Source organism: Schistocerca gregaria, chromosome 11 (genome assembly GCF_023897955.1).
Source record: "Schistocerca gregaria isolate iqSchGreg1 chromosome 11, iqSchGreg1.2, whole genome shotgun sequence".
In the NCBI taxonomy this organism is placed as follows: Eukaryota; Metazoa; Arthropoda; class Insecta; order Orthoptera; family Acrididae; genus Schistocerca; species Schistocerca gregaria.
In genome coordinates, this window is record NC_064930.1 from 63,122,238 (window position 1) to 63,150,045 (window position 27,808).

Below are 27,808 nucleotides of genomic sequence, written 5' to 3' on the forward strand. Positions count from 1 at the left end.
AAATATCTGTGTTATTGAACAGCTAACGTGTGTTTGGTGTGCTCTGTTGTGGTGCAATATCAACTCTGAAGTGCATTGTGCTATCCTCAGGAAACTGAAGAAACAAACTTCAGTATGTTCGTTGTCACAAAAATGCATACTAGCTTCATCATCTCCACGAGAGTGTACGGTCTCGAAATCTGTGCACTCGAGAGGAGTTCACGAAACTTCATTGCACTGTACTTCCTGATCCACCCTACAGCCTGGATCTCGCTCCTTCAGGATTTTATGTTTTTTGGCCCAATGAAGGCTCCACTGCTTCATTGTGTACGTCAGTGAAAATGTAGGTTTTTCCTTACTGACATACTTCTGCTACTGTCTGCACTTGTTACATTTTTACAGCTTTGGATTACCTGTTATAAATCTGCTGATGAATGACTGCCTTCAGAAATTCTGTTCCACGAGCTACTCCATTCCACTGCCTTGTATGAACTTGCTTTTCTTCTGGATTTTGGTCCTTTTTGGGTTATATTGAAATGTCAGATCGTGACTGCTACTTCGAGCCGCTGAATAAGCTTCACTCTTATTTGCACTTCTCTATATTTAAAGTCTTCAAGTCTCACAATGACAGATTGTAATAATTAAAACTCAAAAGTAGTTTAACCAAGCATCAAACATTAACACCTACTGATACACTGTCTTATCCTTAGGCCATACATCAAAGTTCTGTTTAACATAAAAGTGATTAATTTATTATTGGGTCCCCATTGAAATTGTTGGTGCCTCTCTTACTCGGAGGCATCGATGTCACCACCAACTAGGAATGCCAATGCATATGCATAGTCTCGCACAACAAGTGAACACCGACTGCTGCCCTTTTTGCAGTTCACCCTCTGTACAGACGCAGCAGGTGTGCATTGTATCTGCTCCTTTCTTATACACTATTTAACAATTTTCTTTTATTGCAGTCGTCTAGTGGTTACGAATAACAGTATTGGATTGGGGTATTTCATAAAATACCCTGTTAACTACAGTACAGTGTTGGAATTTCTTAATGCAGCATTCGTAATTCTGTATAAACTATCTGAATATGCAGCTGGCTGCTTTTATACTCTCCTTTACTTGCTGTTACTGAAACTTTTTCGTTCGAACCACTGTTGAGCATGCCTATATGGAACTCCACCTTCAAAAATCTTCCTGTCCTGTAAGCAACTGTATAAGCTTTCCATGCACATGCATCACCCATTAGTTATGTACGCTATTTCAAACTACTATTATCGCATGATGAAAATGTGCACAGCTATTTCATTGTATGATTTTCATTTACAATTATGGTTTGCTTCTAGATTGAAATAAAGTTAGCTGCATAAGGTACTGAAGTGTGATTTCACTTCATTACCTCTAGCAATGAAGTTTTTGCAGATTGAAGCAAACCAAGATTGGAAACAAGTGTGAATCCAAGACCACTAGATGGTTAAATTAATGTAATGTATGATAGCATAAATATTTGCATGACAGGCATTTCAAATTCGGATTTGTAATACTTTACTTAATTGTGTGGTAATATGGGCTTCCAAATGTAGAATCGCACAGTAAGGATTATCCCCCCCCTCCTTGCCCCCTCAGAGGGTGCGTACTATACCATTCAGAGGTGTATTGTCTCCAGGGGCAGGCAGCTCCGTGAACTGGCCTTACATGGACATCTTCTCTTTATCCGCTTCTTCCTGTCCTGCATTATTTTGAACAGCAGTTGGTGAAGTTCTGTCTGACAACTTTGAATAACAGAATGTTGTCCCTTGTGGTAGTGTTTTGACCATCTTTGCTGTCACTGTTATTAGTATGTCTTATGAGGTAACAGTGGCATCGTTTGACAGGATATCTGTCCGTGTTGTGGGGCATGAAACACAGTACACATTTGTCATGCTGTCTGGTGCTATTTCCACATGGTGCATAGGCAGCTGGTACCACAAATCTCTGAAAGCCTAGTGAGAATTTGGCAAATCCGTGCCATGCACAGTCTCCACTGCACTCCAAAGCAAAAGCAACAGGGTATTAAGCAAGTGCTGGTGACAGCTTGCTTGTAAGTGTGCTTATAAACCTTGGGTGTGATGCACTCTGGAGCTGGTGACTGGTGCCTTTGTATCCATTCGTGTACTGAGGCTGCTATGCCATTGCTTAACATCAGGGAATGATGATGTACAGTACAAAAAAAATTGATAGTGAGCAATTAGCCCTTATCGGCACACGCTGATGACTCTGTTAGAGATTTGTTTCGATGCAGTTTTGTTTTGAGTTTGTAGGAGACCTGTAAAGAGGCTGAGAATTATTTTAGATGTATTGAGTCTTAGAAAAGAATGCACTCGTGATTCCTTATTTGACAGTATTTTGTCCGATAGTGTCCTTGTAGTTACCTTCCCTGATGTATTTGCCCTATTTGTTGCAGAACTATGTGACAGTCCATTCAGTAGTAGTACAAAACACTCTTTGCCCTTCTGTGCAGTTGGAATCAAATGAGGATTCAGGGTAAAGCTGTGTGTGCAGGTCGTGGAAAGTGCCAGGAGGTCCCAGTTGGCAGAGCAATTGTCTGCTCTATGAAGGGTTGTGGGTATGAGTCCCAGATTAGCAAAGAGTTTCAATCTATGAAGAATATTTGTGTATATTATTATTTTGTAAAAGGGAATTGACAAAACCTGTGTGATTGTCTTCTGCCACATGCCTTCTGTTGGAAAAATACAAAACTAATGACATTCATTATCAACTGTGACAGTGGATGACAGAGCAACTCTATTGATTGAAATCTTTTTGGTGTCAGTGCCTGTACAATGGGTACCCATTAAATAATAATGTTGCACTGTGGCTACTGGACACCAATGTTGTCCTGTGGCAACTTTAAAGTTTCATGGGTTAAGTGACAGGTTGTGGTGCTGTCTCTCACAGTATCTATTACTTTTTGAAAGCAGTTCCACTGCTTTGCATATGCAGTTGGATATGTTAGTGTTATCAGAAATAGAAATAATGATTTGTTCAATGCATGGGAAGGTTGGTCTCCCTCTCTACCCCCAATTACAGTTCTTTTTTCTTTTTGTAGTTGTTGGTGCATAATATGTTGTTATAACTTTTTTATTGTTTGTTGTATAGTGTGGATGTTCACCGTAAGGACAATGTTGGTTCTCTGGAGAAGGCGATAACTATCTACGGCAACCCGGAGAACTGCACAAACGCCTGCAGGAGGATTTTGGAAGTAATGCAGCAGGAAGCCAACAACACCAACAAAGGGTCTGTTGTTAACACATGACTCTATTCTCCTCACGTGTGTGTGTGTGTGTGTGTGTGTGTGTGTGTGTGTGTGTGTGTGTGAGAGGGGGGGGGGGGGGCGCGGCCGCGCGCGCCCCTGATTCGATCTATCTCCCCCTTATAACTATAGTAGCCATTTATGCTTCACAAATTCTTAGCCAGCAGCTTATGTAATCAGCTTTTAACCTCCATTGCACTGTAATCGTAACAGACATCTTGACATGCACTGTGCTCTGCATTTCAAATGTGATTATTTGCCAGATTGATATTTGGGCATACAGCTCATCATCGTTTGCCTATACTGTACACTTTGATATAACCTGAGGTGTCCCTCAAGTAACTCTATATGCTGATTAAAAAGAATAGCAACATATTACTTGGCCTTTGCAATTGAATTTTTATTTTGCCTTTGAGAAACATGTTTCACTACAATTCTGCTGAAAATAGCTAAATAATTAAGTGAAATGTTAGGTCAAAAAAATATAAAGATTCATTAAACTGTTCCTAGTTGTTCTTATATACAAGAAAAACAGAAAATGTGGAAAAGGTGCAGCAGATCTCAACAATGTACAGGTTATTTCAAAGGAATTGTAAATATTTTAGGACATGGTAGCATAGAATAATCAGAATGAAACATTTCATATGTTCAGTTTCTATTGGTTAAATTAATACAGGGGATTGCAGAGATAAGTTTAGTTTGTAAGTTGCTCCTGTAGTTATAGAGATTTATTTATTGTCATTTTTGTTTTGAAGTTGTGAAAATGTGCTTAAGTTGACATAATTGAAATTTTCAGTTGAGTGTGGTTCGTTTTCCAGTTGTACTGCATCATTTAAATGTGCCTCGAGAATGATGTATTTGTGTGCAGACTTTGTTATGGCTACATTGCTGCTGTTTGTAAAGAATACAATAGACTATTTGTAATTAGAGTACCGGATTCACAGCTGTTTACTTTCATTTTTGTTAAAACTGTGTGACTAGTGCAGTCCCCACTAGTTATGTCATCAGATTGTGCAGATGAACAGGACGAGTGGAAGTATAAGACATTCAGGAGGTAGAATGCAGTTCTTCAATAAGCACACACAGGAAGTCGACACCTATCTTTGTTTGACACACACAAGTATCGTGAGCCTTTTGTATTCATGGCCTCTACCCTGGAAGTTTACAGAAGTCGGAGACCTTTGAGGAGGAGATGAGGGCAGGCAGTTGAAATTTTGTCATTGACTACTTGCAAATTGCTGAATAATGGATGTTAATACTGTTGATTGTCGAAGCCATTTTCACTCTTGATAGTATCAATAGTACTCTCATTGGCGGTACAGACCCATGTAGCTTATGGGAACGCATTTTGAAGACTGCTTTTTGCTCATATCTGGTGTTGACAGTTTTTGGGCGTATTATCTAGACTTTCTTGAAAATGAGCTTCCAGTATAAATGAAAGAGATTTCTTTGCTGCAAGGAAGGGAATGTACTAGTGTGATGTGGCCTTCACACATTCTAGTCATAGAGTGACATGTCGTGTAAACCTAACGTTGCTCGGTAGGTGCATTCGCAGAAATGTTGAAGTTTCTCGGCCACCGAACTATCTGGGAATTTTCATCTGAGAGGGTGATTGAAATGTGAAGTCTACAAAGAAAAAGTAAATGTTGGAGACCACTTTATTGCCTAGACTATAAATAGTGTTGCTCTCATAAAAGAACACGGAGATGAGAAAAGCCAACATGGTATTATGGAGAGAATACAAAAGTGTGCCAGTGTCAGAAGTAGAAAGAAAGAAAATCAATTTTGGACTTACCTTTGCTTAACACCTCATGAGAGTGAGAGGTACATCCAAAACGTAAGTATCCCTGTATTTAAAGACAACATCGTTACTTGGAAAACTTTATAGGCAACAGGTACAGCAATGTTTGAGCTATTTTTTTTATCATAGTCAGCAGAGGAAGTGAGACCCTTGTCATATTGTGGACTCAACTTTTGAATTTCTGTGAATGGAACTAATTTGTGACAGTCGTCTTCTGCTCTTTGTCATTGTTGAAACTCTGGCCGGATAATAGGAATTTCTTGAGGTGCAAGAAAGATGTAAATCACTGGGTACTCGACGTCGGCACGATTCCGCTGCAAAAATGTCAGTGCTGCACTGAGGCATTTCATTTTATGCTAGAGTGTAAAGTTTTTCAGCACCCACCTGGCACACAATTTCTTGAACAGCAGGTGCTTAGGGACAATTTCATGCAACAAGCATTGCGATATCACCAGAAAATGGCTGGTGAGCTTGCGTAATCGTAAAGAGGATGCACTGCCGCACCAGCTCAACCGGGTGATGATTGATGAGGGATGGTTGCACATTGTGCTCTTAACTGTAGATAGTTTGATGGTCTTTAGAAAAATACCTACACTGCCAACACACTTTGCTCATGTTTGGCCTTTAGACCTGACAGAGCTGATGAATTTTCATGGATGATGTGTTTTGTGCATTACGGAAACTTCTGACTGATCGAACCTAACAGGTGTTGGGAGAACGAATAAGACACTCCATTTGAATATGTCATAGATCTGTTATGATGTGCAGTTCCTGGCTAAATAAGTCTAGTTTAAAGGAGACAATTTCGGAAGACTTACTTTATGGATGCCCCTTGTATTTGTTTCGGTTGCATTGTATCAGCTGTATCCGTGTAACATTTTGTTTGAATTGCTCTATACTACATTTTACTTCGGAGTATTGAGTAAATACTTAGTTACCACAGTGAAGTGTTGATTGCGAAGTTGTAGTTTTCTATAGATAAAATGTTTCTTTTAATATAGTGGTTTTATTAAACAATAGAATTGTGATTTGAATTGTAGCAATCTTTTTTTGTAGTTAGGGACAAGAAATTTTCACAAAAAAGCACACAAACCAAGTTATATATCTGAGGGTGACAGTGTAACAATATTGTATCTGATGGTTTTGATTCTCTTGACCTCTTGTTTCCTCAAAGTTGAGGTTCGTGTATATGCCTGCTCTTAAATTTTATTTCGTTTCCTGTATAACTGAATGTGATATGACTTCAAAACTAGCACTGAAATTTGAAAAAATTAGCACTGAAATTATAATCAAACACCAAACTTGTCTAAGAAAAAACAGAATCTGGCAAGAAATAACACTGATCTGACCTAAAAACACTGATTTTTCCCTTAAAATGAAAGATTTTTTCCTGTCTCCAACCACAGTACATTCTCACCGGCTACATACTCTGTAAAGATATATCAGACATGGGTGAGAGCCTACACCATTCAAAAGTTTAGCCTGAGACACATTTTGTTTTGACTTTTCCTTCATCTTTGTGGATCTCCACACTGTTTTCTTTATATAGCGATATATCACCAATCAGCTCTTGGAAACTCTACTTCCACCCTCTTCACACGTCTCCACCCGTTTGCATCTTTCTCACATTTTTGCATCAGATGCTTGCACTTCCATTGCTGGAAGCTGTCCCCATTTATGCACTCTTGAGTGTGCTCATTCCACAGATCTGCACTCTCGTCATTGTTTTCTTTGTTTTTGTTAAAATTAATCTTTATGTTTCCAGTTACACTTTAAAAATAGTGTGTGGTGTACAATATCACATATTGTTTGACAATTCACAAGTATCTTTCTCAGTGTCCCTGTCTCCTTTTTTTTTAGCTTCAGACCCAAAATAATTTTTATTTTTCTTGATTTCCCTGAATCGCTTAAGGTGAAAAACGTATTTACTCGAATCTAAGCTGCACCTGAAAAATGAGACCCGAAATTAAGGGGAAAAAAATTCCTGAATCTAAGCCGCACCTGAAATTTGAGACTTGAAATGCAAGGAGAGAGAGAAAAGTTTTAGGTCACACCTACAAATCAAAACAACGTTGGTCCATTGTAATATGAGACACAATTTAGGTCGAATGATTTACGATACACCTACAGTAGTTTGGTTCGAGTCGTAAGCTTAGCAGTTAAGCTTTGCCAGGTATCCATTGCTATGCATCAGGCGCTCCGTTCGTATTTATACGCGTACCCTTCCTTTTTCACGTACTTCATCTGGTTTCAGTCGATTGCTTATTTTGCTTTGATCTGATAAGTGCCATTTTCTTTGTAATACGTGTTTACATCACTCTAAGCTGAAAATTCATTACTGTACTGTGTCATGCATTCTGATAGTGCGTGTTTACGGACTGTCGCCACTCGCGGCATGGCTAGCTTCTGTGCACGCTACCGCCGCTTACAATTCAGAAAAAAAGAGAGGAATCGTCTCATTAGTGAAACAATGGCAAGAGACTGCTATTTGTTGTTACTTACACTTCTGCTTTCTTAGAGTTAAAAATCTAATCAGTTGTCGTGTTTCATTTCTGACTGTATCACTACTAGGCAAAAGAATAATACAAATATAAACATGACACGATACGTATATTCTTCCGCATTTGCTGTTGTCTCACACTAGTGTCGTAGTTTATTAGGCAGACAGGATTTAAATGAGATAGCAGCAAACACGAAAGAATACATGGCAAAATGTTTATATTCACATTATTCTTATGGTGAAGAGAATACTGCAAGTGATTCACATTTCATAAAAGTTCCTATTAGCAACCATCTCTTCTCACAGGTAGGAAAAAATTCAGAATGTACAGTTGGCCATATTGACAAACATGCCAAACAGTCTTGCCAGTCGGATTTTCGTAGTACATTGGAATGCTGCTACATTCGAAGATGAACAATACGGAGTTTGTATTTACTTCGTTGGATTATGTACGAAAATGTAGTGGTAGAAACTCGGAGCGGAGAAAAAAAAAGCTCGTTTACCACCTTGTTTTAAATTTATTTACTGTCGCAGGGGTTTTGGCGCCAGTATTTATCTTTGTGCCTACAAAGTACAAAGCATGCCTGTGTAGTGCTACATATATTCAACAGCAGAAGTTAGTGGCGGCACCTACCTACATTTTTCAGAACTTCCGCTTGCTTTGCACTCGATTATAAGCTGCAGGCAGTTTTTTGGATTACAAAAACAGGAAAAAAAAAGTTCGTCTTAGTAAATACGGTACTGTTGCAGTGTTTTCAAAAAGCACATTGCCGATTTATTTCCCTGTCCTTAATCAATCTGAACTTGTAATGACCCATTTTCGACAGGTCATTAATCTCTATTCTATCTTCCTTCTTTTCCCCAGTGTGCCACAGTCTTTGTCTTCACAGAACGGAGTGAGGTAATGCGTGAAACACTGCAATTTATTCTAACTTTCATTAATGATTACAATATTTTAGGCATATAATAAAATACCTACAATCACTTCTAAATAAATTTCTGGGCCATATTTTGCAAAATTTTTATGTGCCATGCAGTGTGGTACAGTAAAACTGATAGTACAGTACTGGATAATCTGGCAGGCGCAATAGTCCAGCACGCATCAGAAATTTTCCCATCTTTTTAGTTCAGTGTGGTTGACGGTACAGTCTGGTGCCTTTGAGAAACATCAGAATTTTTTGGCGTGGCATGTCGTCAGTAACAATATTATCTGCCTTTGTGATTATATTCTTGCCAAGGTAAGCCAGTTGTATTGTTAGCTTTGTGATAGTATTAATGATTCTTTGTTCACTAGGCCTAAATTTACAGTAATTACATTTGCATCAGTGCTGCATGGTTTTATTTAGTAGTTATTAAATAAATACAATAAAATAAATCATTATTCAGCTACTTGTAAGATTGTCAAATTGACACACATGAAAAAGTTGATATGTGTAGGGAATATGTTTCCCAAACGGAGAAAAAATGCGCCTAAGAAGGCATGACACATTGACAGTGTGTCAAAAACTGGACATCATAAGATTTGAAACAGATGAGAATTGAATCAATATTATGAGGAATTTAATATTGCATCTTCACCTACATACAATATCAAAAAAATACAAAAACCTCAGGAAGTTTATATCACAGTCTGCTTCAGTTAAAAATCTGGATGTTTGGCAAACGCTAAAACACTTAAGTTAGAAACTGTAGACGAAGTTTTGTGTAAGTGGCTCAGTGCTAAGAGAGCAGAGGGAGAGCTATTAACAGATTACATGTTACTTTCACGAGGATAGATATTTTCAAATCAGGTTAGCTTACTTTATTTTTTAACTGGCATACAAAAACTTACTTATGGATGTTTAACTTCCCTGAAACTTTGAGTGTTAAACTGATTTAATAGAGCAGTACAGTATTAGGTTTTAGATTTTAGATTCAATTTTGTATTTACAGAGCAGTAATACATACTTTCAATTTTTTATACTGTACTCTTTTCTGTAGTTTCAAATAATTATTTTTTTTTACATTAAAACTGTAGGTTCTGCTTATATCCCCATTTTTAAAACTGACCTTGATATCCGGCATGGACAGATCTCGGAGCATGTCAGATTGAGATCTTACTGTACTCTGTTGGGTCTTAATAAGTCTAGCTGTGTTTTAATTTTTGTGTGTTTGAATTGGATTTGCAGGGAAATTTCTTTGAAAATCCTTGCTCACAACAACCTTATTGGCAGAATCATTGGGAAGGGTGGCAACACAATTAAGAGAATAATGCAAGACACCGACACGAAGATTACCGTCTCCAGGTGAGTTGTGGAGCAATATACCTTCTGATGTTTGTCAGTAAGTCAATTTCTTGACAATTACTGCTACTAATGGTAATTATTTTCACTGGATTGAAAATATATATAATCTCAGTTCACTTTGACGCTTCAGAACATTAGTCATGATACTTGCCTTTCCCCCACAGCGGTAGTAGAGTATTCAGATCAAAATTTTGTTGTTCTACATTATTAAAGTTGTTAGAAAAGTAGTAAGAATCTAGTTTTTTTCACAGTTTGTCTGTGTCAATATTACTCTCTGTCAGATACTTCGCATTAGGTACTACACATATGATAGCAATTTTTCCAGTCATTAAAACACTTCAGGAACTTGGTTTTTCGGATAGCTCTTACAGCTATGCGTTTTTTAAAACTCGTATGTGCTTGTAAAATGACAGCCATTTAGGATTTTCCCTAAGTTTGGGAACAGAAAGGTCACATGTGCTGTACGTGCAAATTGGAAGTGAGAGCGTCTTTCCAGTATTGTTTCTGGCCAAAAAATTCAATAAGTAATAAGTGTGAATAGGTATTGTATCTGTCGTGTTCAGCAGAAGCTCATATTCAATGGGTTTTATGTTATATGTTAAACTCTTAAGAATATGTGCTGTTTCTAAGCACCAGGATGGCGAATGTATTGAGAACAAATCATTATTGGTATAAATTGTAATAAAATGACAGGAACGTCAATTGCTGATTAAAGAATTTTCAGATTCTAATTTTCGCATTACAGCTCGCGTGTAATGAGAGTAAGGCATTTTAAAAATGATCCATTTAAGATTCGCGGATAAATTTTTTTATTATAATTTAATTCAGTATAATTTTGGAGATGAAAATGAAGGAAAAGAAACAAATTATACGTGACTGACGGCATGGCCAAGTGGCTTATCATTTCTAACTGTAGTGCTGTCGAGTGTGGGTGGCACGGTCATGAAAATGGCCACTAGAGGTCGTAATTAATACTCTGATTTTTATGTGATCATCACATTGGGTGGGAAACGATGCAGACCTCAATTGGAGATGTGTACAGCTCATTGGCTGCTTTTCAACAGGCTTGCCATTTGTTGAAAACTTAAATACTGCCAGATGAAGAAAACAAAGGTCAGTTTGGAAAAAAGCAGCAAATATATTCACTGTCGATGCATTTTGCTGTGTTACATATTCTCTTATTGGTACTTAGGAAAAGACAGTTTTTGTTTTGTTTCAACCAAACAACATTCGGTTCATTATCTGCTATATAAGCAAGTTAAAAATGGGGCTGGTAATATAAAGTAATGTGTATTAAGAAGTTGAATGTTCAGGGGATTCCTTATTTAAATTCACCACTGTAGTGTGTAATTTATATGGACTACTGGCTTCTAACATACCTGTTCATGCTCAAACAAGACAGGCCCTAAAAGTGCTTGTCAAAGGGAAATTAAAGTCTGAACACTTGTTTAACATCTACACAACAATCATACAACAGATATGGAGGAATATTATTACATGCTTGATACATTTAATAGTTTCCTCTGTTGAATGTATCAAACATGTAATAAGATCACTGTGTATCTGATGTATAGGTCTGTTCAAAAAATTCTGGAACATTTGTAATTTTGCACCAATGGTGTTTTAAAGCAAAATGCAATTGGCATCTTTGCACACGCCTTTGTTCAGTGTGTAACTGCCGGAAGTTTCATTGTTGTATGTGTGTTATTGTTCAGTGCTGTATTGAGTACAATGTAGTAGATCAAAGTTAGAGGAACAAAGTGTCTGCATTAAATTTTACTATAAAATCAAGAAAACTTTTACAGAGCAAACTAAATGATGGAGGAAGTCTATGGTCATGAGTGATTAATCTGTACTCGATGCTATGAATGGTTCACATGTATGGCCGGACGGAAGTTACAGATGACCCTCGTTCGGGACACCCTTCGACCTCCACTGATGTTGATTGTGTCAGGAGCATTGGTGAAATTGTGCATGCCAATCGAAGATTGCTTGTCTGAGAAGAATGTAAAGTTGCAGAAGAATGTAAAGTTGCAGAAGAATGTAAAGTTGCAGAAGAATGTAAAGTTGCAGAAGAATGTAAAGTTGCAGAAGAATGTAAAGTTGCAGAAGAATGTAAAGTTGCAGAAGAATGTAAAGTTGCAGTTGGATCACCATGAAATCCTGACACAGCATGTTGTAATGCACAGTGTTGCTGTCAAGTTTGTCCCATGGCTCATGAGTTGAGACCAGAAATACCTTTGCCTTGCAATCTGTGATGTTCCTTAAGAGAATCATAATTGATGGTGAGACAAAGGTTCACAGTGAGTCAGGAAGAAGAAAAAAAAAAAACTCATCATGTCAGGATAAATGTTGAATCCATGCTGATAGTTTACTTTGACTTTTAAGTATTAGTTCATCATGAATGTGTGCCACAGGGACAAACTGTCAATCAATGCTACTGTTGGCAGGTGTTCCTACGCCTGTGAAAAAAAAGGCCTGAAATATGGTGAGACAATTCGTGGCTCTTGCATCACAATAATGCACCAGCACATTCATATCTGTTGGTGCGTGACTATTACACATAAAATGAAATCCGTGTGCTACTTCATCCTCCATCCTCTCCATACCTGGCCCCTGCAGACTACTTCTTGTTTCCAAAGTTGAAAACCTCGTTTAAAGGATGATGATTTGCAACGATAGAAGAGACCAAAGAAAATTTGCAGATGGTGCTTCATGCTGCCCAGAAAGAGGTGTACCAAGACTCCTTTCAGAAGTGGGAATGGTGTTGGGGGCAATGTATCAATTGTGAAGGAGAGTATTTTGAAGAAGACCATGCATAATAACTAAAAGGTAAGCGTAGAAGAATTTTGCGGACAAACTTCTGGAAGTTTTTGAACAGACCTAGTAAGACTGTTTTGTGTGGGCATTGTGGACATTGCGCAATTGCGACATGGGAATTTTGCTTTGTTAAGCACTTTTAGCGCAGGTCTGGTTTGAAACTGAATGGCTCAGCATAAATTACACAGAACTGTGACAAATTTAAATAAAGAATTATCAAATCTTACGTTTCTGGCCGTTCTCTAATGTCTAATAACACAAGTTTCATGTTTGGTGGTTGTGAGAAGTCACTTGCTAGGTTTGGTTGCTCATTGAGGATTGTATGTGATGAGTTGTTCTGGATGTAAATTCAAAGTTCATCAAAGCAAATTCGTTTTTTTTTTTTCCTTTGTTGACAATGTGTACAATCTAAAGGTTGTCTTTAATGTGTAATTGAATGGGCATGCTCTTTCAGATGTGTTTCAAAGATGGATTTCCCAAAATTTTTTAAACTGAAAATGTTTATCCCTTTTCACTAAAAACACCAAAAAGCTTTTGACTCAGTACAACACCTGTGCTTATTGTCAAACATGATCATATGGGGTATCAAGTGTAATTTGTAACTGGATTGAGGACTTTTTGGTAGGGAGGATACAGCATGTTATCTTTTATGGAGAACTGTCGTCAGATGTATAAGTAACTTCGGGCGTGCCCTGAGAAAGTGTGTTGCGACCATTGCTGTTCATGTTGGATATTAATGATCTTAATAGTAAAATCAGGCTTTTTGCAGATGCAGTTATCTATAATGAAGTACTATCTGAGAAAAGCTACATAGATATTCAGTCAGATCTTGGTAAGATTTAAACATGGTGTAGAGATTGGAAACTTGCTGTAAATGTTCAGAAACGTAAAATTTTGTACTTTGCTGAATGATAAAACGTATCCTATGACTATAATATCAGTGAGTCACTGTTGGATTGGCCAACTCATACAAATACTTGTGTATAGCACTTTGTAGGGATATGAAATGGAATGATCACATAGGTTCAGTCATGGATAAGCAGATAGTAGATTTTAATTTATTGGTAAAACACTGCGAAGTACAATCAAAGGCATTCAGTGGAACAGGAAGACAACCTAAAAAACTGGAATGTTGGAACATACACTTTGCCATGCACCTCATGGTGATTTGTGGAGTTTCGATGTAGATGTAAATGCAGAACTAAAATTGTAAAGGTATTAAGCAAAATTTGTGACTGGGTTGAGAATTTCTAGGTACAATGGACACACATTATTGTAGTGTTGCTGACAGGAATGGAAGTTAATGTCAGGCATTCCCCAAGAAAATGTGCTGAGACCCTTGCTATTCATGGGTGTAACCCTGGGCTTACTGCCTGTGATTCGGTTACTTACAGTGCATTACTCTGAAAAAAGCTGCGCGAATGTACAGTCACATCATGATAAGATTTCAGAGTGGTATGAAGAATGGCAACTTGCTTTGTATGTTCAGAAATATGAGGTTCTGTACTTCACAAAACAAAAAAGAATGTAGTATCCTATGACTACAATTTCAGTCACAGCTGGAATCGGCCAGCTCACACAAATACTTGTGTGTAACAGTTTGTGGGGATATTAAATAGAATTATCACATAGGCTCAGTTGTAGGTAAAGTGGCAGACTTTGGTTCTTTGATTGAATACTAGAGAAATGCAACCAGTCTAGAAAATGGATTGTGCAAAAAATAAATACTGCTCAACTGTGTAGGACCCATATGAAATAGGAATAGTGAACATAGGCAGAGAAGGGCAGCACAATGGTCACAGGTTTCTATTACCAGTGGGAGTGTGTCACAGAGATGCTGAAGGAACTGGACTGCAGACACTTGAAGATAAAAGCAAAACATAAGTTTCAAGGAATATCTTTAAAATGGCAAATGGAGGAATGTACTGTGACCTACATAGTAGTCCTGTAGGGCTTATGAAGAAAAGATTAGACTAACTGCAGCACGCACAGAGGAGTTCAAGCAGTTCTGTTCACACTCCACATGTGAACAGAACAAGAAACAGTTCTAATAACTGTTATCATTAGTATTATAGGACATACAATATGTTGTGCATGTCAGTGTTTTGCAGGGCATTTGTGTAGGTTTATAGGATTGTTGTACAAAAATAAATTGCAAGCAGGAAAAATATATGTTCACTTTGATGCTAACTCTTCAGGAAGGAAGAGCCTATTTTGCTAAATTGTAACTGTTAGTGTCACAGCATTTCCACATAGTGCTGTTAGTATTCCCGTTAGGTCAGTTTCATGAAAATGTTTGGTTTAGCTCCATATTATGATTAGGCTGGCTTCTTACTGTGATTTGCTTTAGTATTTCTCCAGTTTGTATTTACTGATGTATCATGTTTCTTCTGTTTTCCAGCATAAATGACATAAACAGCTTCAACTTGGAGAGGATAATAACTGTGAAGGGTACGATCGAGAACATGTCGAAGGCGGAGGCGATGATCAGTGCCAAATTGCGGCAGAGCTACGAGAACGACCTGCAGGCGATGGCTGTAAGTCCCTGATTTAATCGAACATAATATAGATATCAAAGAGCCTTTTGTTCACTCACACAAGTGTTGCTTGAATGCCGTAATGGAGGAAATCTTCAGGCGTGTTGAGAGTCGTGAAATGAGTCAGTGTATGTTAACAGGCAGAAGTGGCCACTGCTTGCAGTTTCTGTAAAGTATACTAACAATTAAATGACTGATTTAATCTACACACAATAAATTGTACGGATAATTGAAGCTTGTGAAATGTGATGGAACAGAAGAGATGTAAAGTTAAACATGGGAATTTAGAGGGGTAGATGGATAGTTAATAGAGATTTACTGAATTGGGTCTGGAAGAGTGGAACATTATTGCATGTTGCAGGACTTGACTAAAAGAAGGTATCAGTTGGCAGGACACATCCTGAAACATTCAGTTAGTTTGAGACATCGAAGAGGGACTGACAAAAACTGATTTAAACATAAGCCCATTTGAGTTGATACAGAGAGCAATAGTTACACAGAGATGAAGAGACGTGCAGAGGATATGCTAGTGTGGAGAGATGCATTAAATGAGCCTTTAGACTGAAGACCAAGTCATCAATAGTCTCCTTAAACTGATAAGTATTATTAGAGTACTTTGTTTGTACAAAGAGTGGATGATGAGCTGTAAACTCACATAAAGGATTTTCAGCAGTGTCTAGGGGGAGGGCATCTAACGTCTTAACACCAAGTGGACACAGCTGTAATCCAATCCACAAATCGTGGTGGTTTGTGCAGGTCAAGAAACATTGAGGGCTTGCATGGTTGCAGCAGTTGTGGTGCATGCGTATATGTGCTTTGTGCTTGGCGTAATCATGCATAGTGCGAATTGTCTCACTTGCTTGTGTAGAATTTTTCGTTTACCACCACCATCACCTATGACAACTCGCAACAAATGTAATAAAAATCCACTATATAACTTGATACGGTCGCATTTAGTGTTTGCATTGGGTATGACATTCACAGCGTAGCTCTCAGAACATTACTGAATGCTCTTTGGCTGTTGGAGAATGCGTGATATAGGTGCCCAAAAGAGTCCAGACTCAACTGTCATTGTTTGTCTTCAACTATATTTAGGTATGACATCAACCACCTAGAAATTGACAATGACAATATTCACAACAGAGATCAATGTAGAATGCATATCAGATTCTCTCCAATTATTAAAAACAGTAAACTCAGGGACATGAAATTGTATGTTTATTTTTGGCAAAATGACATTTATTTTTGACAGTGACATCTACTGTTGTTGAAATTGCTCTCTTTTTTTATTATTCAGATTGAGTAAAAAGTTATGAGTGGGAGTATAACAAGATGAGATAAGTAGATTTTACTCTATATAATATGAATTTTGGACTGGCATGTTTGCTTCTGAGAGATCTTCGTCTTTTGTGGAAATAGCTGTTCAACCCATATTTATCAGCGTTGCCAACCTACACCCATGTTCTGAGCACCTGAAAAAGCAGTACGGTCAATTCTGCTGTTGCAAAGTAGTAGTTTCTTCTCTCACTTCGAAAGAAGAGTGAGAAGCAATGCAGAGTATACAAAGTATTCAGTAACAACTACTGTGTATTAGCTTGCCGACATTTGCAGTGTTGTAAAAGAGGTAGTTCAGGCCCAATTCCTGCAGCATTTAAGATTGCCACATTAATGTGTTAACATTATACCAAATTTTGATGTGTAACTGCCAGACAAAAGTACACATTTCTCTGTTCTAAATCCTATGTTCCGTGGTAGTGTCCTACCTTGCCATATGTGATGTATATGTTATAGACACGGTCCAGTCGCCCACAGCTGATGTGGCTCTGGAGCTTAGAGTGCACTGTGTCTGTGCAATGATGATGCACAGGTGTGTTCTTTATTTTTGCCAACTACTTCTGACACAAATTTATCCAAACTGCACTTCGCCAGATGTCTTGCAATACTGGTACCTGAAAATTGCTTATGTTTTGATAAAATAGTTTATCTGCATGAAATTTTGCTAAAAATAGGATTTATTAGATAATTTCATGTTTTCGAATTTTGTGGTGAGTCCACATCTGTATTTGCATTCAAAGCAAATGCGAAATTTTGATGTTCTCAAGTATAAGTAGCTGAGAACTGATGTGGGAATTGGAAGTCACCAGTAGTAGTCACTATATAGCGGAGATGCTGAGTCGCATATAGGCAAAACAGACTGTTAGAAATTGAACTTCTGCTCAACAGGACCTTCAACACTCTCTCTCTCTCTCTCTCTCTCTCTCTCTCTCTCTCTCTCTCTCTCTGCAGTCTCAGGCAACTGAAATGACACTGCCCATGACATGAATAATGTCGTGACATGGCAAGAATAATTATTTTCTGTGGCCCTATGTGAGTGTTCATTGGACCCCACTTCGGCGACTTGCGTTTCCCTGAGCTACCCTAGTTTCAAACTGTTTAACCTACAGTTTAATGAGGAATCCAAAACACACATTGTTTCTGGGGGTTCCTCATTGGTGTGAGGTGAAGACTAAGCTAAAACAGACTGAAAAATCTGTGGCCCGGCTGAGATTAGTTCGTAGCACCCTCCATCGGTAATGCTGGAATTAGTGTTGGCCCACATGTAGCCTTGATGACATCTTCCATTCTCACAGGCATATGTTCAATCAAATGCGGAAGATTTCTTGGGTAATGGCAACCCATTATTCACGGATTGCTGCACTGAGGAGAGGTATCGATGTCGCTCGGTGAAGCCTGGCATGGAGTCGGCGTGCCAAACATCCAAAAGGTGTTCTATAGGATTCAGGTCGGGACTCTTTGCAAGCCAGTTCATTATAGGGGATGTTATTGTCGTGTAAACACTCCGCCACGGGCTGTGTGTTATAAACGCAATGCTCAATCGTGTTGAAAGAAGCAATCGCCATCCCTGAATTGATGTTGAACAGTGGGAAGCAAGAAGGTGCTTAAAACATCAATGTAGGCCTGTGCTGTGATTGTGCCATGCAAGACAACAAGGGATGCAAGCCCCCTACATGACAAACACAAACACAACCACACCATAACACCACCACCCCTGAATTTTACTGTTGGCACTACCTACCCTGACAAATGACATTCTGCGTGCATTTGCCATACCCACACCCTGACATTGCATCGCCACATTCTGTACCGTGATTCGTCACCCCACACAACATTTTTCCACTATTCACGCTCCTTACACCAAGCGAACTGTCGTTTGGCATTTACTAGCGTGATGTTTGGCTAACGAGCAGCCGCTCGACCAAGAAATCTGTTTTCTCATCTCCCACCTAACTGTCATAGTACTTGCAGTGTATCCTGATGTAATTTGGATCTCCTGTGTGATAGTCTGGATAGATGTCTGCCTATTACACATTACGTCCGTCTTCAAATGTCGGCGGTCTGTCTGTGAACAGACGAGGTCAGCCTGCACACTTTTGTGCTGTACGTGTTCCTTCACTATTCCACTTCACTACCACATAGGAAACAGTGGACATCAGGATGGTAATGGATTGTGGATATCTTGCGAACAGACATACGACCCAAGTGAGACACAAAGTGACACCCAATCACATGACCACATTTGAAGTCCGTGAGTTCTGCAGAGCACCCCATTGTGCTCTCTCATGATGTCTGATTATTACTGAGGTCGCTGATATGGAGTACCTGGCAGTAGGTGGCAGCACCTAATACGAAACTTTATTGGGGGGGGGGGGGGGGTCCAGATACTTTTGATCACATAGTGTATGTAAGGGAACTCAAAGGAGAAGACATGATAACCTGCTTGTTTGTGTTATTTATGTAGTAATTGCATGCATTATTAAAGCTTTTAACTTGTAAATGAAATGACATATGTACCTACTGTAATGTTAAGGACATTTTAATTTAAATGTTTAGTGTACTTCTATTATACAGTTATAATCAGTTCCTGTGTCATTTTGTGTTACCCAGCTCCCCTTCATACAATTTATAACGAGAGATATAATTATCACTAGTGCTGCTGTTGACATCTCTAGAGAAACATAGAGTAAATTGTATATGTATATAGATTGCAATTAAACAATAAGACTAACGAATAAAAAAGGAATTGAGGACTAGTTAAAGCTGAAACGTTTTGTGGAGAATGTAATATATACTGTAAAGTAACGTATAGATCGAAGATTTATAGTCCGTTTTAAATTTATGTTCTGCAAGTGTTCGTGGGGCACAGAAATCAACTGCAACTGCTGGAAACATAGTTCATTTTCCATACTAGAATTTCTCAACTCAGTGATGCTAATGATATTGATTGCAATTGCTTGGCAGATTGCTCATTTGTGGGATGATGTGGCGAGCGATATTGCGTGCGACAGTTCACTGCGATCTGTTGCATGTGTGCGGGGGTGTTGACAGGTTGCGGGAAAATATTGTGAATGGTGGTTTTGGAAGCATTGTGTTAAAAATAAATTCCATTATACAAGATGAATTATATTAAGTGTGAGAATGTGTGATGATTTTCTTAAATTATGGAGCTTTAGACTCTCATTAAAATTTTTTGCCATTGCTTAATTTTAGTAGTATCTTTCTCTGTGACAAGGGTAACACAAGCTAAAAAGGGGTTAGTTCTTCATCGTTGTTTTAATTCTTTCATAGTTTACAAATTGTGCAATAATGATAGCAAAAAGCATAATTATCCTTACCAAAGGTGTGAAGTGAGTTCACGATAAGTTTCACATATAATGGGCTTTTTTATGGAAAAGTAAGTGCTTGATGGAACATGTATTGAAGCCAGGTAATCCACGAAATTTTCAGTGTACAGCAGTGAAATCTAAAATTGTGATTGTCAGAAATATATTATATGTGAAACCTTAGCTTTTCTTGGAGCTATGCTGTATGCATATTGATTTAAACCATTAAGTTTTCTTATTTGTGTGTTAACACTTCTTAACAGCGATGTTGCTACTGGCTGAGTACATCACATAACCTGTTCCCAGAATATCTGCCATCGTTGGTTGGCGAGATGACCTGACATCAGCTGTAATTGACTGACGAAAGTGTCATAATATTGACTTCAATGCTTCAGAAGATGCTGTGCAGTATTTGATGGAATTTGTGTTTATAGTTTCATAATACGTAAATATGCAGTGCAAGTGTTGTCGCACATCAAATATCTTGTGTACTTTTGTTGGGTCTCATTTGCTAAAGTGCTGGGAAGTGCTGCCTATTGGATGAAACTTTGTGTTCAACTCTGAGGGAAAGTATGTTTTCACTTAACACAAGAAAGCTGTTTTAGGATCTTGGAAGTCTTATTCACTTTTCATTACATTTACTGCTTACTAGTTTTTGTTGCCAGTATTAAAAATCTGTTGGAACTCATCTGAAAGTTACATAGACATGGTATGAAACATGAGAATAATTTTGGAATTTAGTTTGCCTCCTTGTCTAGGTTTTGTAGTAAAATTATACATTCTGGCAGGAAGTTTTGCAAGTGGCTTCTAATATGAAGTAATTGGGTAACCATAGTAATTTGAAAGAAAATTAAAACCATTACCCATTAACTGGCCTCTGTACGAATTACCTCAGTATAGAGATTTAGGGCTGGAACAGTTTTACCTATTTCGAAACTGGTAGTGTTATAAAGCTGAGTGAGTAGTAGTAATGTCCTGCAAACAAAACTGGTTTTCCATGAAAACTGAGAGTATAATCAAGTAAATCATAATCAACTATGCAGCAAAACAGGAGACACCAGCCTTTATCACAGAGTAGCATTTTTCTTAAATTAGTCTGTTACTAAGTGATTGCAGATCCTGGTGCAGTTGCTGGTTGGCTGTCTAACGCCTCTTAGGGTAACAAAAAATTTGATTTTCTCTATTTTGTGTTATTGTTAACGGTATTTGAAAATTTCAAATACTGTGTAGTAACTGTGTCGAGGCAGCATAACTCGTGGTGTGCAAAATATTCACCCTATATGCATCCAGTATTAGAGAATGAGAACACTTCGTGACTTCCAAGCATAATTTCAAACCTTCACTAAAATGTATCTCGCTTAAATGTTTTAATTTAAATATATAATACTTAACATTTGAAGCTCTTTTGTATAAGAAAGAGCAATACTTTAGAAGTGTGTGAAGGAATAAAAGATTGCCAGTTGGAAGTGGTAAAGGTGTGAAAACACCTGATACATTACAATAATATGATGGTGTCCAGGTGCAGACTGACATGCCAAAAGTGTATTACTTAACAGGGTATTCTGCACGTTAACTCACTATGGGTCCGTAGTGTTGTGTCCCAGCAGCAAGTTTCTCACATTCGACATTGTGATTCAGTGGTCACTCGCTGTGCGGGAGTTTGTGACACACACTCTTCTGTATTTGGAATGTGACGTCAACTCCTGACAGATACTACTTTGTTATTTGTTAATTTTTGGCTTCACTAAGGGAGCAGTCCAACAAGTTGAAAATGAATGGAATGCACAATTTAGTCTTCTCTTAACATTCGACAATTCTGATTTTGAGTCTCGACATTTAACTAATAAAACAAATGAAATTAAAAAGAATATATCAATTTAGTTGACATTATTGTCTGTCCTACACTTAGGTCGTCAATATTCCCTAATTTACAGTTTGGCGGTCTTTCTGCTGTGCTTGTGATGTCGGGCGTGGCTCTTCTGCTCTGGTTGCCACACGAAGACCTAAATGAATATCTGAGAGAAAAATAAAATGTGATTTCAAGTAACATTGATAGAAAATAAAGTTAACCTTAATTCTTGAGGAGATGATCTCACTGAACTTTTGACAGATTTCCCTCATATGTGAAATTCTTCACACTTGTTCATTTATCGACAGCTTGAGTATGGGAGTTTCCGATACAGCCACTAATTTTGACTAGAACTAGTAAGAAGACATACCTTCTCATGTGTTAATTTATTTGGTTTTGTTTAAGGTACGTATACACAAGCAGACAGTACTCGCATGTTAATTGAAAATGTCTTGACAATATCAGCAGAGAATTTTCAAAGAGTGATGTCGGAACCACTAGGTTGTGGTGCTTCAGGCAGTATTTTCTTTTAGGCATTTGGCAACACTGGTTTACTCGACTACATTTAGGTAGTGTAAGTGTGACTAACATAAAGTGGCACAGTGACGGTTTATTGTGTACACATAAAGTTCCTACAATTTCCTCGTTTAACGTCATGTATATCTAGTCGTGCCACATTTCCGAAGGTTTTCGTCGGAGGGATCTACGGAATGAGTCAAACGAATGACTTTGCGGTCAGTATTAATAGGAACCTCGAAGTTTTACAGATGGTACAGTTGTGTGTCTGAAGTATTATCTCAAGTGTCCCAAACATATCCAGTCAAAGCCAGCATTTAAATCCCACTTTTACTTCCAGCCTCAGAGCGTGATGTTCCCCGGACTGCACCCGATGGCGATGATGGCGACGAGTGGCATCGGGTATGGCGCCCGGGGTGCTGGCTTCCCAGGGGGACTGTACGGCTCGGGCCCGGCGCCGTACCCCTCGATGTACCCGGGAGGCGTGCCTGCCCAGCCAGGGGGCCAGCCCGGAGCGGCCGGTGACGGCACGGTGAGTAAGCTTCTCTCGTACTCTGTCCCTCCTCCTTAACCTTAAGCGATCCAGCTGCTGCTAGTTGTTGTTATCTTCAGTCCAGAGACTGGTTTGATGCAGCTCTCTGTGCTACTCTATTCTGTGCAATCCTGTTCATCTCTCAGTATCTACTGCATCCTGCATCCTTCTGAGTCTGCTTAGTGTAGTCACATCTTGGTCTCCCTGTGCGATTTTTACCCTCCATGCTTCCTTCTAGTACTAAATGCATGATCCTTTGAAGCCTCAGAAAATGTCCTACCAACTGATCCCTTCTTCTAGTCAAATTGTGCCACAAATTCCTCTTCTCACCAAATCTGTTCAGTACCTCCTCAAATGAAAGTACCATTTGCTAATCTCTACCCTTCAGAACGCTTCAAAATAAATTTGTGTGAAACCTCAATAGCTGAAGTTTTATCTGTAAATGTAAGATGATCCCTATATTAATCTATTAAACACTGCGAAAACATTTATCTCGGCAGTAATAAGAATATAAGACGACCCCATATTTTTCAAATGACTAATTTGGGAAAAACCACAGTCTTATAATCGTGTAAATACAGTATGTATATATATCTTCATTAGCTCATCATCAGCATGCCTACTGCATTTTTGATGCTGCTGCTGCCCTGTCAAAAATAACAATTTGTTGAGCTATCCCACTTTGCAAGTTGGTCATTTAAAATTTATTGCTAGGTATAATGACCGTGGCAATATGACCCAGATGATTCACCACCAATTAAGACAACCATTGTGAAAGCCCTCATTTACAATTTTATTTGAAAACCAGTCCTTGCGTGGAATAGATATAGATCCTATATATCAATGTATTATACACTTTTATTTAGTGCAGAAGTTAGTTGACCTTTTTTTTCTGCTCCACAGGAAACAACTTACCTTTACATCCCAAATAATGCTGTTGGTGCCATCATTGGAACGAAAGGTACACACATCCGCAACATCATCCGCTTTTCCGGTGCCTCTGTGAAGATAGCCCCACTCGAACATGACAAACCGGTTGACCAGCTGACGGAACGCAGGGTAACGATCATCGGTTCGCCGGAGTCTCAGTGGAAGGTTAGTAAACTTGCAAAGCATTTTGTTATAGCAGTGGAAGTCTATAGGTTATCATTGTGCTTTATTGATTGTGGGGGGAAAAGTTATTCTGGTTGCAATTCCCATCTATCAGTTTTTTGTGTGTAAGAGCTTTTGCTAAAGCTTGTTAAGAAGTTGTTAAAAGCTATGGAAGTTCATCGCCACCAACTTGACAATATTTTGACAAGCTAGCTTGATATTGCATGTTGTCTCCCAGAAGAAATTTGGAAGGTTATAGGTCCATTCCCACACAATCTAGAGATCTCTTTTTTGGTAAACCTGGTAATCTTTTGGGAACAAAGTGGGGTGGTACACATTGTTCTTGCATTCCGGCAGAGGATGATGGTCGATATCCCCATCTGGTCTTAAAGTTTCAGATTTTACATGATTTCCCTAAATTACTCCATACAAACGCCTGGATGTTACCGGTGCAAGGGGTGTGGCCAGTTTCCTTCTCCATTCCCAAAACAATCTGGGCTCGAGCTCTGTCTGTAATAGTTGCACTGATGATGGGGATGTAACTGTAATCTTCTTTCCTCCTCCTTTTCTACTGCAGTCTTCACACATCTATGTTCTAATTATCTCATTATCTAACCAAATTACTTAATCGTTGCAGCTTCCATCTTTGACACATCTGAATCTACGAATAAGTTGCACAGTTATTTTCCTGTTACATATCCTGAGGGCTTCCTCGGCATGGTGTCATTCAAGGTTTCACATGCGTATTTTAGAAATGATAATGTGACTTTCATAGATACATATTTTGGTTTTCTTAGATACATTTTCTTGTCTTTAAAATATTTGACAGTGCAAAATGTATCTTCTAAACATTCTGAATTCTAATTTTAGTTTTACTTTTGTGGTATTTGCTCTATTGGATTAGATTAAAAGATATTTCTCATGTTGTACAGAGAATTGGAAAATTTTAAATAACCAGGAAAAAAAATGAAGGTTAAAACTCATAAGTTAAATGTTGTCAATTTTGCCACATGTTTTGAGCAACTCGTCACTGAGTTTTACGTAGTGTGGCACTGTATCATGTGGGATGCTGACGGTTTCCATTTCAGTCTATCAAACTGAGCTAGAGTTCTAGCCCCCGTGTGATAAATGATACCTCTTCAGATGATCCTGTAGATTAAGACTGCCGACAGATACTAGCCTTCCTCAAAACTGTGCAGTCTGCAGAAAAATGCTGTAGAGGAATAGCTTTCCAGCAAGTTTTGCAGTTTAGGGGACAAGGTACTGGCCTAAGTAAAGCCGTAAGGACATGTCTTCAGTTGTGCTCAGATAGCTGTCGGAGCACTCGTGCGAGAAAAACAGAGGTCTCGAGTTTGAATCTCGGCCCAGCACACAGTTTTAATATACCAGAAAGTTTCATATTGGTGTGCACTTTGCTGGAAACCAAAAAATTCATTCTGGGAGCAGTTTACTTTGCTGTAGGCTGTCTGGCCGCGTGTGAGGTGGCTCCGTCCTGTTGAGAAGTACATCAAGCAACAGAGTTACGACCAGTCAACGATCAGATTTCAGCACAGAAAGTCTTGTTAAATCTTAAGACTGAGGGCCCTTTACCCTAGAATACAGTGGTTGCAGCGTTAAAATAACTTCGGTTCTGTCTAATAGATGCTGTTGCAGTTGACTGGATATACTCGAGCCCATTTGTGGTCATTTCTGTAGTGGCCTAAATGAAAATTGACTTTGTCTGACATCAGAAGATTGCACCTGCAGGGCAGATTCCAGGCCATACAGAGCTGGGCTACCGTCAAGAACTTACTGTAGATGGGTGCTGTTGTTTGCGACATTTCTACAGTGACCTTTTGTCTGAGTAAGATTAGGGAAACAATTGCTACTTGACACCTATCAGTACCAGTGCATTTACGGTGCCCTATTTTATGGCAATCTGTGGCCTGCACAATGTCACTGTAGACATAGCTGCCATTTGGCTGTGAGTCGAGTCAGCCAACAGAGCGGGCCATCGCAGACAGCTGCCGAGGCATTGCCAGCGTCGTCCACCGTGGGTCGAGACTTTTTCGTACTGCTTTGCCACACACGCTTCCGGCCCTATCTATAAATGCTTCCCTCACACGTCCTGAAAGGTAGAAATTGACAGGAGCATCAGATGGGGCATCCAGAAGTAGCAGTACGCGAGTGCTGCTTCTGTTAAGTTGACAGTGTTCATATCGAAACTGATGTCGGTACTGTATTTAGTGTTTATTAATTCATCAGCGTCAGACTTCCTGGCTATTTAAAACGTCGAGATTCAGAACTATCCGGCAGTATACTGGGCAATCAAAATGTTTCTATTAGAGCTTCTTGCTGCAGCGTATATGCAATGTAGTGAGACTGATGCAGGCATGTAAGTAGTGACAGGTAGACTGCCGATTGGCACAGCATTCGTGTGCGGTAAAGGTGAACTGTGTTGACGTTATTACCAAAAGCTTTCAAATGGGTCTGGTGTGCTGGTATTATTTTCTCGACTGCCAAATGACAAACACCGGTAGACATCTGTCGGAGAATGGAGTGTGTTGGGGGCAGTACCGCTATTGAAAACCGATGTAGTAAAACGGTGCGTCAAGTTCTGTGGCGGTCGGGATTTGACATGAGACGATGGCCGATCTGGGAGGCCGGCCTCGTCTTTGGCTGTTCACGTAAAGCACCTGATGCTCCTTAAACACACTGTTGCAGGCAACAAAACCTGGTGTGACAAAGGGTGCTGCTGTCTTTGTAATAACGCAAGTCCCTATATTGCAAATGTTGTAATGCAGAAATTACACCGACAGAAGTAGAAGGGCCGTGGGTTCCTGGCATGTAGTCCTGATCTCACCCAGTGTGATTTTTTGCGTAAAATTCAGTTTCAATTTAGCATTTACGAATATTTCAATAATTGCTAACAACAATTACTGCAGATATAATCAGTTGCACAAACTGAAAAATTGTGAATGAACATAACTTACATGCAAACACAATTTTCACACACGTTTATCTATTATTCGATATGTAAATGTGGTGTAAATAATAATGTAGCTTATTGTACTGAGTTTTATTGGATCGATTTACCTAGCGACGTAGTGGATCGTGTTCCGCAGTCGATACTAATGTGTAGCATTTATCGTTCGCGCATTTGTAACACTGCAAATTGCCGGACTTAACTCTGTCGATTTATCTCTCGGGACAGAATTTTAGTCCCAAGTCTGTCCGGGCGTCTGACCACTTTACCCACTCCCGTCCCTCAGGCGCAGTACCTCATCTTCGAGAAGATGCGCGAGGAGGGCTTCGTGGCGGGCACGGATGACGTGCGGCTGACGGTGGAGCTGCTGGTGCCAGCGGGTCACGTGGGGCGCATCATCGGCAAGGGCGGGCAGAACGTGCGCGAGCTGCAGCGCGTCACCGGCTCGGTGGTGAAGCTGCCGGAGCAGCAGGGCGGCGGTGGCGCGCCACCTGGCCCGGACGACGAGATCTCCGTCCACATCATCGGGCCCTTCTTCTCGGTCCAGGTACTGGTTGCTCTGAATTTGGCCTCTGTACTTTTTGAGGGAGAAATGTCGTCATAGGCTGTAACATATTTATTGAGTGTGCTATTAGCTAATTTTCACTGTCATTTTCGAGAAACTGTCACGTGCCGCGACCTTCGTGTAACATTTGATTAAATAGCCAGTATGTGCAGTGTAAATACGATATGTTAATGCACCAGATTACGTCTGTTATCGGTACAAGTACAGAAAGCTGTACCCATTTCTTCAGTCACTGCAAGCTTACTTGTCGATATCCCCTCATAGGAATTACGAAGTTTTAAACCGTGCATACAATCACTAGATTTTCTTTCTGAAATGTCATTGCTCTGTTGTGGCAGAATTATGCGAATACATTTTGAGCACAGTAAAAGATTAGTCGTTGCCTGTTGCTGTCTCGCCATCTCCTCAGTGCTG

General features: G+C 39.2%; 1 protein-coding gene across 1 annotated transcript in view; it reads left to right on the top strand.

Moving 5' to 3' along the window:
• The window catches only part of LOC126295504 (insulin-like growth factor 2 mRNA-binding protein 1), a 717,023-nt gene that overhangs the window by 667,839 nt on the left and 21,376 nt on the right, over positions 1-27,808 (top strand). The window contains 6 exon segments of the mRNA XM_049988083.1: positions 3,118-3,255; positions 9,741-9,857; positions 15,079-15,214; positions 22,581-22,772; positions 23,676-23,867; positions 27,116-27,376. Coding sequence (XP_049844040.1) covers positions 3,118-3,255; positions 9,741-9,857; positions 15,079-15,214; positions 22,581-22,772; positions 23,676-23,867; positions 27,116-27,376 — 1,036 coding nt within the window.